This window comes from Salmo salar, chromosome 09, assembly GCF_965601325.2.
Source record: "Salmo salar chromosome 09, fSalSal1, whole genome shotgun sequence".
Taxonomy (NCBI): Eukaryota; Metazoa; Chordata; class Actinopteri; order Salmoniformes; family Salmonidae; genus Salmo; species Salmo salar.
In genome coordinates this window covers 129,756,560-129,770,488 of record NC_138299.1, presented here as the reverse complement: position 1 = coordinate 129,770,488, position 13,929 = coordinate 129,756,560, and the positions used below count along the sequence as shown (strand labels likewise).

Here is a 13,929-nt window from a genome sequence, read left to right as displayed (position 1 = left end):
AAATGTTATGGTTTTCATAGTTGAGGTTGTTTAACTGGTCAATAGGACTTTTTACCTCAGGTGTAGGTCTGGTGTGTGCTTGTTCTACTGCTTGTGTGCCAGAGTAACCATTTATTTACTGTGTTAAACACGATGTAGTGTCTGTCGGCTTGTGAAGTATGGACTTGTTTTACATTGTGGTCGGATACAGTTGATAACATCAGTCAAACTGGTTTGATCGGCTAATTCAGATCCGACTGATGTATTTTTTTGGATTGGAAACATCTGCAATTTGATGGTGAATTGCACATAATATCTCAACTCAGGCCAGCGAGATATACATCTGGCCTGAATCCCTGGGCTGTGTTGTTTACTCTGAAAACATGAACCAATTAGTCTCGTGCTAAACTCCAATTCGGACATAACCTATCAACCTGCATTCTCATGCATTTAGAACAAGTTCATTACATGAGATGCCTATCAGTTTCATTGTTGAATTGGATATAATGGACTCTTTTAGACCACTGTAAACTAGCCCTATTAAACTGAGTATAACCCATACTGGGGCACTCAATGTGCATAACACCTATGTTTTTGTGATTGACACTTATTATCCCAGTACTGTATTGACACCTAGTGTATGTTAGAGGGACATACACCGTAACTGTACACTACAGCAACAGGAACTGAAACCAGTTTCCCTGACTTCCTATTGAAACAGGAATTGCTCCATATCAGCCAGACTGACCTGTTAGAGGACTCCCACTCCCAGCATCCTCTCTGCCGTCCCGCTGCTTCCTATTTAAGCGCCTCCTCTCAGTTATACCCAGGGGGCAGCCCAACAGAGGTAACCAGACTCTCAGTGTAACTGTCACTGCATGACACCTGAGCACACTCACTGTAACCCCCCTATGCACAGTCTGTCTAAAACTTAAAGGCCCACTCTGTGATATTTACAGCTTTATAGGAAACCAAGTTCTGAGGCTGGCGTTTTTATTGTTGGTTTTTCATTAAGGAGTGGGCCTTTAAGAAGTCTGTGTGAGTTATGTCTTGTTACCCCCAATCACTCCCAGAAAATTGCACCCCGCCCCCCATATGTAGCTGAAAAACACATTTGGTCATCCTGTGAGGCCCTGGAAGTACAACACTGATTTGAATGTCGTCATTGTTTGTCTTTATGAAATACTTGGTCTGTTGGATGAACTATGGCCATTTTAATTGATGTTGTCTCCAACTTTTAGAATGGGCAAAAGCATAAACAACTCTTGCTACAACTGGGATGTTAAGATGCTGTGTTTGTGTGAAGGTTTAGCCAGAGGCTCACAGGCACAGTGCTTTGTCTCTCATTGAAGTGTACTACTCTGTTTGGTTTGTGTAGTGCACTTCTCTCTATTAGCATTTTGCTATCCTTTGAAGATGGGTAGAGCTTGTTGACATCTCTGTTATTGTATTCTTTCGCCACGTGTTTTCACTTCTCCAGCTCGATGTGAGTCTTGGGAAATTACAGGGTAGAGAAATGCTGTGCTCTTTATTTTTTCCGTTCATATAGTTGTTCATGCTTTTCACACAAGCTTATGTGTTTGTTTTAAAACAAGATAAAGCAGCAGCTTGTCTTGGAAGGTTGTAAAGTGTGTATGTTTTTGATATGGGTACACAACCGTGTGTGTATGAGTATTCATATTATGAAAAGGACGTGTCATGGAGTGAGCTCATGGCCTCATGTCCTGTTTGGTTTGCGTTGCGTTGGCTCTCAGGAGTACATGAAGCTCTCGGATGTCTATAAGATGTTTGGGAGTGATTGCCATGACACCCAACTCACCACCTCTGCTCAGCACGGCCTCTCGCTCACCCTAGACGCAGCTGTCCCCTGCGAGGTACCATTGCCCTCTCTGTCTCACTCTCTTTCTCTCCTTATCACTTGCCCTCGGTTTCTGTTTCTCTCTTTCTCTCTCACTCCATCTTTTCATTCTTTCACCTGTTGCTCCTCTCTCTAGCTGTCCGCTTCTAGGTAGCTTACTGTACTTACATACTGGTGTATTGGCTTTCTGCTAAATGGCCCTGTCCTTGATATAATCAGCTCAACTAACTTCTGCATTACTGATTGAGAATGAGAATTTTGAGGATAATGGTACCAGACCTGGATCAAATGCATACAGTGCATTCGGAAAGTATTCAGACCCCTTGACTTTTTCCACATTTTGTTACGTTACAGCCTTATTCTAAAATGGATGAAATAGTTGTTTTCCCTTATCAATCTACACACAATACCCCATAATGACATAGCAAAAACAGGTTTTTAGAAATGTTTGCAAATGTATTAAAAAATATATATATATAACATTTACATAAGTATTCAGACCATTTACTCAGTACTTTGTTGAAGTACCTTTGGCAGTGATTACAGCCTTGAGTCTTCTTAGGTATGACGCTACAAGCTTGGCACACCTGTATTTGGGGAGTTTCTCCCATTCTTCTCTGAAGATCCTCTCAAGCTCTGTCAGGTTGGATGAGGAGCATCGCTGCACAGCTTTTTGATGTTAGATCGGGTTCTGGCTGGGCCACTCAAGGACATTCAGAGACTTGTCCTGAAGCCACACCTGCGTTGTCTTGGCTGTGTGCTTAGGGTCGTTGTCCTGCTGGAAGGTGAACCTTCGCCCCAGTCTGAGGTCCTGAGCGCTCTGGAGCAGGTTTTTATCAAGGATCTCTGTACTTTGATCCGTTCATATTTCCCTCGATCCTGACAAGTCTCCCAAAAATGTAAAAAAAATAACTGTTTTCGCTTTGTCATCCATTTTAGAATAAGGCTATAACGTAATAAAATGTGGAAAAAGGGAAGTGGTCTGAACACTTTCCGAATGCACTGGATGTCATATGCATTCAAATACTTGCCAGTATTTTAGGTGAGCTTGATTTAGCTTGGGGCTTGGTTCCGTTGTACCAGGCAAACTGAATCAAGCACAGCTCAAGTGTTTGACGTATGTATTTCACCCAGGTCTGGATGGTACGATGGGTTGATATTATAGAAAGACTATCCATGTGTGAGTCAGGTTTACTGCCATCTATTTCACATGCTGTCCTTGTTGCTGCTGTTTCCTCCCTGTTGACGTGTGTCCTGCCGTTGTTTCCCTCTTTCCATCTTTGCCCTTTGACCTCCTGTCTGCCTTACTATCTGTTGCTCCCTGAATGAAAGGAGTATGTGACTGTGGGCCAGTTAACTCAGTTCTTTGGGATGCCGAAGGTCGAGTCCTCCCCTACCTCTCCTCTCCGGCCCCTCCAGTCAGGAGCTGGAGACCCCGCCTTCTCCTGCCTCTCCTTTCGTCACGGCTCCTCCCTCTCTCTCTCTGTTGAGGTGTGTGTCTGGTCTCTCGCTCTGTTCCTTCTCACCCACCTCTCCTCCACCTCTCGTTTGAAGATGCCCTGAATGCCCCCTCTACCCCAGTGGCCAAAGCTGGTTGGAATGACGTCATTACAACCAGTTTTCAATCATGTTTGTAATTAATTGTAAACTGGTTCTATTGACGTCATTTCAACCAGTGTTTCCCCATTGAGACACTTATGTTAGCATTTGCTGATATTTCAAGAAGATGAACATTGACACACAAAAAACATAACATTTAGAAAAATATTTATATTTCCGTCACTCTTAACAGATCCTCGTATTTGCTCATTAATGCTTTATTTTCTTAATTCTCTTCCTCCTCCACTCCCTTGCTCTGTCCACCCTGTCCTTTGCCTCTCTGCTGCCTCTTACTGTGGACTCTTAACTGCGGCCCTCCAGTACCAGCCTGAGTGCAGTAGGCCTCAAATCCACACTGTCGATTTAGAGCAGTGGTACCAGGAGGTGATGGCTGCTGGGGAGAGCAGCCAGCTCTGCCCCCCTCTCCCAGCTAAACCTCTCTCCGCTCGCAGGCCTATGCAGGTAATTCTCAGAGCTGCTGCCTTCTCCTCTTTTCTCTTCCTCCCCTCTTCCATTGTTTCTGTTCTGTCCATGTTCTGTCTTCCCATGAAAATGGCTTTTCAAGTGCAGTGTGCTTTGTTGATTGATTTAATATATCAATGATGGTCTGTCTGGGCTTGCTGTCACTCATGCGTTCTTGAATTATTTAAGCATCTCCACATGCTTTACGGTAATCTGTTAGTATGTTTTGTCAGTATTCAATCAAGTAGTAGTACCACTCATGGATGTCATTGCATTGCACTGGAATATAAAATGTTCAACCTGGTTGAATCTTCAAAAATGATTCTGTATTATGTGCATTGTATTAAATTGACTACCAGGTTATACTACAGTACACACAAGCACAGCCAAAGGGTCAATTCCAAGTACTAAATTGACCCCAACCTGGGTATAGCCTAGACTGCAATCAATATCTGATTATTTACTGGCACAATGAAAAACCATAAGACCTCATACTGTATGGCCAACTGAGGTTGTGGGACAAACCACCTGAAGGTTGTGGCTACAACAGGGTGTGTGTCTTCACCCTGGCATCTGCCAGTAAAGCACTTTGACACTGACTCTGTCATTACACCTGTGGGAGGAATCAAAGGACCACCAATAAAAGGGATGCTGCTGGTGCTGCCATAAAAATCACTGTCTCTGGCTGTGTCTGATGACCTCAGTAGTAGTAGTAGTAGCAATTAAAGTTCACTCACCAAAAGTAGGCTGCTTTAGCATTTCAAAGATGTCAATCAATATGTTGGTTGAATTGAAATGTCAATAAATGTGCCTTTTGAAACGCTAAAGAAACCTATTGTTTTGTATTTGTACTCTACTCTCTACTTCTCACAGCATCTCCCACCAGACAAGTTTTGAATAAGCACCACAGTTCATGTTCCTCATTCCATTTAATGTAATACATGTTTTACTATGTGCGGGGTAACCGCAAAAAGTCTACAATGGTTGATAGCTGATCCTGGTCCGTCTTCACTCCTCCTTCCAGGTGTTCCGTTCCAAGCTGGACAGTGATGCTGGACAGACAGTACATCAACCCAAAGCAGGCTCCGGATCCCATCTGCAGTACGTAGCCACTACACTGGGACGCAACACAACCTCCAAGGTAAACCTCATCACCTCCACTCCATCACTACTGGTTGGCTAGTAGGGTCTTCAGCGGATTATGTAGTAATCAGCCTACTCAGGCCTAAATACATACAACCAAATGAAAATAGAAGGTATTGGTGTTGGAGGGTGGTCAAGTTTGTGGCTGGATTGTGTAGTACTCTTCTGAGGCAGGCATTTGCTGTAATCCTGCGATTTAGCTAGCTTCATCATAATAGTTTATGGTAAGTTTCCATGAGAAAGGCTACAAGCACGTAGGGCCCTTATACACAATCAATCTGAAGGTACACTACGTGACCAAATGTATGTGGACACCTGCTCATTGAACATCTCATTCCAAAATCATGGGCATTAATATGGAGTTGGTCCCCCCCTTTGCTGCTATAACAGCCTCCATTCTTCTGGGAAGGCTTTCCACTAGATGTTGGAACATTGCTGCGGGGACTTGCTTCCATTCATCCACAAGAGCATTAGTGAGGTCGGGCACTGATGTTGGGCGATTAGGCCTGGCTCCCAGTCGGTGTTCCAATTCATCCCAAAGGTGTTGGATGGGGTTGAGGTCAGGGTTCTGTGCAGGCCAGTCAAGTTCTTCCACAATGATTGCGACAAACCATTTCTGTATGGACCTCACTTTGTGCGCAGGGGCATTGTTATGCTGAAACAGGAAAGGGCCTTCCCCAACAAAGTTGGAAGCACAGAATCGTCTAGAATGTCATTGTATGAGGTAGTGCGATGATTTTTTTTTTTTTTAAAGGGGCTTAGCCCGAACCATGAAAACAGCCCCAGACCATTATTCCTCCTCCATCAAACTTTACAATTGGCACTATGCATTAAGGCAGGTAGTGTTCTCCTGGTATCTGCCAAACCCATATTTGTCTGTTGGACTGCCAGATGCTAAAGCGTGATTCATCACTCCAGAGAACGTGTTTCCACTGCTGCAGAGTCCAATGGCGGCACACATTTCACCACTCCAGCCGACGCTTGGCATTGCGCATGGTGATGTTAGGCTTGTGTGTGGCTACATTCGGACATGGAAAGCCATTCCATGAAGCTCCCGACGAACAGTTCTTGTGCTGACGTTGCTTTCAGAGGCAATTTGGAACTCGGTAGTGAGTGTTGCAACCGAGGACAGACGATTTTTACACGCTTCAGCACTTGGCGGTCCCGTTCTGTGAGCTTGTGTGGCCTACCACTTCGCGGCTGAGCCGTTGTTGCTCCAATAAGTTTCCACTTCACAATAATGGCTCTTACAGTTGACCGGAGCACCTCTAGCAGGGCAGAAATTTGACGAACTGACTTTTTGGAAAGATGGCATCTTATGACGGTGCCACGTTGAAAGTCACTGAGCTCTTCATTACGGCCATTCTAATGCCAATGTTTGTCTATGGAGATTGCATGGCTGTGTACTCGATTTTATACACCTGTCAGCAACAGGTGTGGCTGAAATAGCCGAATCCACTCATTTGAAGGAGTGTCCAGATACTTTTGTGTACCGTCGTGGCCAAAAGTTTTCAATGACACAAATATACATTTTCAGAGTCTGCTGCCTCAGTTTGTATGATGGCAATTTGTATATAGTCCAGAATGTTATGAAGAGTGATCAGATGAATTGCAATTAATTGCAAGTCCCTCTTTGCCATGCAAATGAACTGAATCCCCCAAAAAACATTTCCACTGCATTTCTGCCCTGCCACAAAAGGACCAGCTGACATCATGTCAGTGATTCTCTCGTTAACACAGGTGTGAGTGTTGACGAGGACAAGGCTGGAGATCACTCTGTCATGCTGATTGAGTTCGAATAACAGACTGGAAGGTTCAAAAGGAGGGTAGTGCTTGGAATCATTGTTCTTCCTCTGTCAACCATGGTTCCCTGCAAGGAAACACGTGCCATCATCATTGCTTTGCACAACAAGGGCTTCACAGGCAAGGATATTGCTGGAAGTAAGATTGCACCTAAATCAACCATTTATCGGATCATCAATAACTTCAAGGAGATCGGTTAAATTATTGTGAAGAAGGCTTCAGGGCACCCAAGAAAGTCCAGCAAGTGCCAGGACCGTCTCCTAAAGTTGATTCAGCTGTGGGATCGGGTCACCACCAGTACAGAACTTGCTCAGGAATGGCAGCAGGCAGGTGTGAAAGCATCTGCACGCACAGTGAGGCGAAGACTTTTAGAGGATGGCCTGGTGTCAAGAAGGGCAGCAAAGAAGCCATTTCTCTCCAGGAAAAACATCAGGGACAGACTGATATTCTGCAAAAGGTACAGGGATTGGACTGCTGAGGACTGGGGTAAAGTCATTTTCTCTGATGAATCCCCCTTCCGATTGTTTGGGGCATCCGGAAAAAAGCTTGTCCGGAGAAGACAAGGTGAGCGCTACCATCAGTCCTGTGTCATGCCAACAGTAAAGCATCCTGAGACCATTCATGTGTGGGGTTGCTTCTCAGCCAAGGGAGTGGGCTCACTCACAATTTTGCCTAAGAACACAGCCATGAGTAAAGAATGCTACCAACACATCCTCCGAGAGCAACTTCTCCCAACCATCCAGGAACAGTTTGGAGACAAACAATGCCTTTTCCAGCATGATGGAGCACCTTGCCATAAGGCAAAAGTGATAACTAAGTGACTCGGGGAACAAAACATTGATATTTTGGGTCCATGGCCAGGAAACTCCCCAGACCTTAATCCCATTGAGAACTTGTGGACAAACAAAAACCCACAAATTCTGACAGACTCCAAGCATTGATTATGCAGGAATGGGCTGCCATCAGTCAGGATGTGGCCCAGAAGTTAATTGACAGCATGCCGGGGCGGATTGCAGAGGTCTTGAAAAAGAAGGGTCAACACTGCAAATATTGACTCTTTGCATCAACTTCATGTAATTGTCAATGAAAGCCTTTGACACTTATGAAATGCTTGTAATTATACTTCAGTATTCCATAGTAACACCTGACAAAAATATGTAATGACACTGAAGCAGCTAACTTTGTGAGAATTAATATTTGTCATTCTCAAAACTTTTGGCCACGACTGTATGTAGTAGTGGATGTATCCTGCTCCGGTAACCTGGTGATTGATTAGACCGAGCATATGGTTACATCCTGGTAAACAGCGGCAGGCTGTTATGTGTTACATGATAGTATCAGATTACATTTGATAGTATTAGATTTTATTGCTCCCAAGACCGAGAGCTTGATGTTTATCTGTAGCTGTTGTCATGCATCAAAGGTTAATGCATAGCATATTCCATGTGTAACTCTGTGTTGTTTGTGTCGCACTGCTTTGCTTTATCTTGGCCAGGTCGCAGTTGTAAATGAGAACTTGTTCTCAACTAGCTTACCTGGTTAAATAAAGGTGAAATATTTTATTTGATTTTTTTTAAATATGATGGTTTATGTAAGCCCCATTCACTGGATGTCTTATTGGCCAGTCAGTGACGACCACGTTGGAAGTATTTTTGTGTAAACCTTGATGGTTTTTAATGTGTGTACTGCCATTGCATTGATATGATGTTGTATGTGTTTTTCATTGTTTGAATTTAATCAATCACTCTCCTTCTTTTGTGTCGTTCCAGAGCCCACTGATGGTTCCCAACAGTACCGGCAGTTTGCCACGGAACTTGGCTGCTACCATGCAGGATATAGAGACCAAGAGAGCACTAGCCTTACAGCAGAAAGGTAACCGCCTTTTGGGAGGTTTACACCAGGCTACTCTGTCCCATGATCTGGTCTGAGGCAAGAGTTTCCTTATAGGGTTCCAGCAGTAAACATCAACTTGGAATTAGTATAGTTATAATGTGTTTAAGATGGTCCTCTCCAGGTTTCTATTAACCAGATTTTGTTGTCTGTCATTTCAAGATTTCCTGTCATGCTTCAGAGAAACCACACCACGTCTCTGTCTCCATCACCCCACTTCCCCCTCACCCAGTCTCTTCCTCCATGGTTGCGACCCCTCCCTCGCTTGCCTCCTCTAGCTCCTATTTAACCACCATGTTGTCCTCCAGTCTGTCTCTCTGTCACCCTGTCCTTCTGTCCCTCCATCCCAACCATCCCTCTCTCCATTACTGTCCTCCACTCTCTATGTCACAGAGTCCTCCTTGCCTTCCACGTCTGAGTCTCCCTGCTCCACCATGGACAATCCCACAGACAGACAGATAGACAGACAGACCACTCAACCTACGAGTGGGTTTGGTCTCGTGTTCAACTCGTATAAATTCTCCCTTCTTCTCCATGTTCTTGCCTGTCTCCATCCTCCTGCTGAGAATCAACAATGCATGTGTTTGGTTCGGGCCACCTTTTGTTCCCCTTTTAACTTTGCGGCTGTTTTTAGATGTATCTGTCAGTTATATGATGGATAGCGAGCATGGGTTCGAATTGAAGATGACTTCCTTGGGTTACTTGATCATGTGGTATTTGTATTTTTGCTGCTACTGTACTTAAGGAAGCTTTGGTGATGAGGAAACATGTTGCTGGTTGAATTGAGCTTGGGCTTTTGATAATGCCAAGCACATGTATCATTGACGTATGTTTGGGGCCTGGTTTCATCTGTCGCTGACCTGTAGTATCCTACTTTACATGGATTCACAGGCAATCTTTAGGTTTACTGTCCCTTCATAGCTGGGTGATGCTGATGATCATGACTTTTTGCTTGGCAAGTAGATATGAATCGTGTGTGTGTGAGAGTTGATTAGGGGGTGAGTATGTGTGTCTGCATGCTGAGAGCGCTGTCATACATCCTAGAGCTGACATGATGGGGTATCCCTGGATGTGATCAGGCAACCCACAGATCAGCTCTCTCCCTCCACCCCCAGGCCATCAGGTGATCGAGGAGCAGCGGCGGCGATTGGCTGAGCTGAAGCAGCGGGCTGCAGTGGAGGCCCAGTGCCAGTGGGATGCGCTACACGGCTCTCAGACACACCTCTACGCCCCCTCACACGCCCACGGCCCTCCCATGGTGCACCACTCCATCCTGCACCACCAGCCGCCATCGGCGGGCGAGCAGCCGTACGACACACTGAGCCTGGAGAGCTCTGACAGCATGGACACCAGCGTCTCCACAGGCAACAACTCGGCCTGCTCCCCCGACAACATGTCCAGGTCAGAGAAACGCACACATGCATATCCTGCAACACACTCACACTGGCTAATTTCTGCCAAGGGATCTCTTGACAAGTAACCACATGGGTCAAATGACTCCTCCCCAAGTCATGTCTGACTGTGAGTTGTGCACCATGTTAAGCTGTGTCGTGTATCATTAGTCTGTCTACTAGTGACAAAAGAAGCCTGCATGTCTGCTCAGCTGTTGTCCATCCACTGTTATCAGTATTCTAGTGGATATTTAATGTACAATATAGGGCTTTTTCCACTACTGAGCAGAACTAACCCAGGTTGTCTGTCCTGAGCTGGGGTGCTGAACCATGCTGAAAAGGTCGATGTGTAAAGTATCCGAGGCAGCACAGTTTGGTTTCAGTCGGCACGATAGTGTGAAAAATAAAAACATTTCTCTAAATCTAGTTCAAACATGCCGTCTTTATCACAGTCAAAAGGCACTCCCAGTTCATACAGAACTCGTCAAGTTTGTTGTCGTGCACGAATTATTGCCGGCCATAAAATCAACAGTGAAACGCTCTTCCGTAAACACATGCCAGAGAACACTGCCTTCCTCCCAAATCATTTATTCACCATATTTTATGATCCTGGCCTGGGTGAACACACTGGGTTGTGCCCAAATGGCTCCCTATTCCTTATATAGTGCACTACTTTTGACCAGAGCCTATGAGCTTTGGTCAAAAGTAGTGCACTATATAGGGAATAGGGTGCTATTTGGGATGCTGCCCTGGATACATATGTAGGCTACTGCAGAAGGGATGTTCCCTTTACTATCTATGATTGGTTAAAAGTCAACATTTTGTATTTTGGCTAGTTAAACATTTGGGTGAGTGACTGCTGAAATATAGTCAAATGACTAGTTAAATAGTCTTAAAACGAGTGAAAGACACTGCACAGATAGTGGTTGCCCTGAGCCAGTTGATATGAAAGGTGTGTGTGTGTGTGTGTGTGTGTGTGTGTGTGTGTGTGTGTGTGTGTGTGTGTGTGTGTGTGTGTGTGTGTGTGTGTGTGTGTGTGTGTGTGTGTGTGTGTGTGGTCGCACACAGACAAGGCAGATGTGTCCATTCCCTTTGCACCTGGTGAAAGCACAGCTGTTTCTCCACTTTAAACAGGATATCGAAGATTGCATGTAATTATCAGGCCTAAGCACTCATTAGGGTTGTGTTCAGTAGGCAGGAAATGGAAAATAAACTGTCCAAAGCGGAGTGAAGAGGGGAGGTTACTATCTGGACATGTCCAATGAGAAACAGTCATTCGTCTTCTGTTGCAAAACGCTTTAGAATGTTGACCTTAATGAACACAACCTCGCACCACCTGGCCATACGCTGTCTAAGACGGGACATTTCCAGTGTATACAGCATTGGATCTCTAAACAGTTACACATTTCATGACCCATTTTATAACAGTTGGTGATAGTTAATAACTGTTTGTGGTAGTTAGTGTCCACAAAGTAACTTACTGTTTTTATGACCAGTGATGACTGGTGTTTTAGGACTGACTTACTTAATCCTCTTTGTTCCTATGTAAGAAGCTTGACGATCTTTAGCCATTTTGGGGGTGGGACACAGTTTTAGGACTTAAGAGTATTAATACACTGTAACCCATAAATATATTGAATGATGGATGTCATTGCAATTTGAGATGTATCTCTGACTGTTTGGTTTGTAGTGCCAGTGGGATGGATGCGCTGAAGATCGAGGAGATGGAGAAGATGCTGAAAGAAGCCCACCTAGAGAAGGCCAGGCTCATAGAATCCAGAGTAAGACACTACCTCACATGCCATGGCTAGCTTCCTATCATATCCCATACTGACGTCTTACTTCAGTGTTACAGCCAGATTAGGACTGGCCACCCCTTGGAGCCTGGTTCCTCTCTGTTTCTTCCCAGTTTCCTGCATTCTAAGGAGTTTTTCCTGTGCTTCTGCATTGCCTTGTCTTTGAGGTTTTACGCTGGGTATCTGTAAAGTACTTGGTGACAACTGCTGATGTAAAAAGGGCCTATGTTCATGATCTTTTTCCACCTTCTCTCCAGGAGCGAGAGAGCCATGCCCGTAGGCAGATGCTGGAGGAGGAGAGGAGGAGGCGTGAGGAGGCTGAGAAGAGGCTGCAGGACGAGACGGTGCACAGGCAGCAGCTGGTGGACAAGGAGGTGAAGATGAGGAGCAAGAACTTCTCCCAGGTGAGCCTGAGGCCCAATAACAAAAATCCAAACAAAAAGAATATACAGTTTCAGATCTCTCTCTCATCCTGTTAGTCGTACAGGCTTTTGAAAGACTCGTTACACGTTTGTTTCCTTCTTTCCTCAGGCCCGTCCTATGACTCGTTACCTGCCCATCCGCAAGGAGGAGTTTGACCTGCGCTCCCACATCGAATCATCCGGCCACAACGTGGAGACCTCTCACCACGTGATCCTCACAGAGAAGATGTGCAAGGGTTACCTGGTCAAGATGGGCGGCAAGATCAAGTCGTGGAAGAAACGCTGGTTTGTCTTCGACCGCCTCAAAAGGACCTTCTCCTATTACGTTGGTAAGGAAAATGCTGCCATTTTATATATACAAAAGCATTAGTGTGCTGTTAATGCTCTGATCGAGCCAATGGGAGATACAGTACATAGCATATTCATACCCTTTGACCTTAATGTAGACTGTATTTGTGAAAGGTGGTGTAAATGAGTTTGAAAGAGATGAACATTAGGATACACAAGGGAAATACACATTTGTGGGTAGCGCTTTGGTAGCAGGCTTTAGATACAGTAATATGCAAATTATGAAATAATTATTCCCTTTAAAATTGCAACTACTTTTCCTAGAAAGTTACGGTTTTATTATTTTTATGTAGCAAGGATCTAGTGCAGTTTATGCCTGAAGGTAAAAGGGGGCAAGAAGTTACCCCTGGTTGTGTTTTTGCAGTGGTTGATGAAATAAGTTGCTATATTGTACCATAAGGGTAGAATGTAGAAATCAGGGACTCTATTCAATCTGCAACGCTGAAGCGTTACAGATTCTGCGATTTATAAATTAAAGGTGATTTCCGATTTGAGCAGACATTCAGCGTTTATTGTGAATGCAGTCTCCACTAAAGGGGGAACATTGCCTTTAAATTTCAATGGCGCTGTAAAACTGAACTTCTGTGATGAGGTTTGAATAGAGCCCCAAGTCTGAAGTACTATAGGTTGCGGTGTCTCTGACTACTATTTTAAACAAAAAATATATTTTGAGCAACTTTTTTGGATGCAATAAACATCAAATGAACACGAAGATACAGTATGTTACTTTTAGGACACTGGCTTAGGAAATACTGTAGGAGCTCATGAGTAGAATTGTGATAATAAACAATGAAAAGGTTTGTCCTTAGCTACATACAGTATATTCCATGACAGTCTCTCTCCCTCTGTCAAAGAAACTGTACTGTAGGAATTGCAAATGTGTGATATTTTTACCCAAGCATTTTGTCATGTTCATTTACTCAACAGACAAGCATGAGACCAAACTGAAAGGAGTCATCTACTTCCAGGCCATTGAAGAGGTCTACTACGATCACCTGCGTAGCGCCACGAAGGTACCTTCTACCTATGTTATCTACCCAACACTCGGAGAACAATCTTTATACAGAACAACAATCTTTAGTCACTTTTTTCTTTTTATACTTTCACTGTACTGATGCAATATTTCTCTCTTTAAGATCTTTAGTTTTATACACATTCTGCTTCTTCCCCGCTTTCATTTCTTTTCTCACTCTTTTGCTTTTACTGGCTGGTTTCACAGAAAGGATTTTTCAACCTCA

General features: G+C 44.3%; 1 protein-coding gene across 21 annotated transcripts in view; it reads left to right on the top strand.

Moving 5' to 3' along the window:
* Window positions 1-13,929, top strand: part of phldb1b (pleckstrin homology-like domain, family B, member 1b) — a 101,639-nt gene that overhangs the window by 85,278 nt on the left and 2,432 nt on the right. For 13 of the 21 annotated variants that reach the window (XM_082956270.1, XM_082956276.1, XM_045724477.2 and 10 more), the window contains 12 exons: window positions 701-826; window positions 1,734-1,853; window positions 3,170-3,328; window positions 3,758-3,898; window positions 4,923-5,039; window positions 8,614-8,716; window positions 9,128-9,220; window positions 9,850-10,135; window positions 11,816-11,906; window positions 12,179-12,325; window positions 12,453-12,672; window positions 13,619-13,704. In XM_082956270.1, the coding sequence (XP_082812396.1) occupies window positions 701-826; window positions 1,734-1,853; window positions 3,170-3,328; window positions 3,758-3,898; window positions 4,923-5,039; window positions 8,614-8,716; window positions 9,128-9,220; window positions 9,850-10,135; window positions 11,816-11,906; window positions 12,179-12,325; window positions 12,453-12,672; window positions 13,619-13,704 (1,689 nt within the window). The remainder of the gene's footprint in view (window positions 1-700; window positions 827-1,733; window positions 1,854-3,169; window positions 3,329-3,757; window positions 3,899-4,922; window positions 5,040-8,613; window positions 8,717-9,127; window positions 9,221-9,849; window positions 10,136-11,815; window positions 11,907-12,178; window positions 12,326-12,452; window positions 12,673-13,618; window positions 13,705-13,929) is intronic. The other 8 variants (XM_082956275.1, XM_082956274.1, XM_082956277.1 and 5 more) reach the window with 8 other exon arrangements.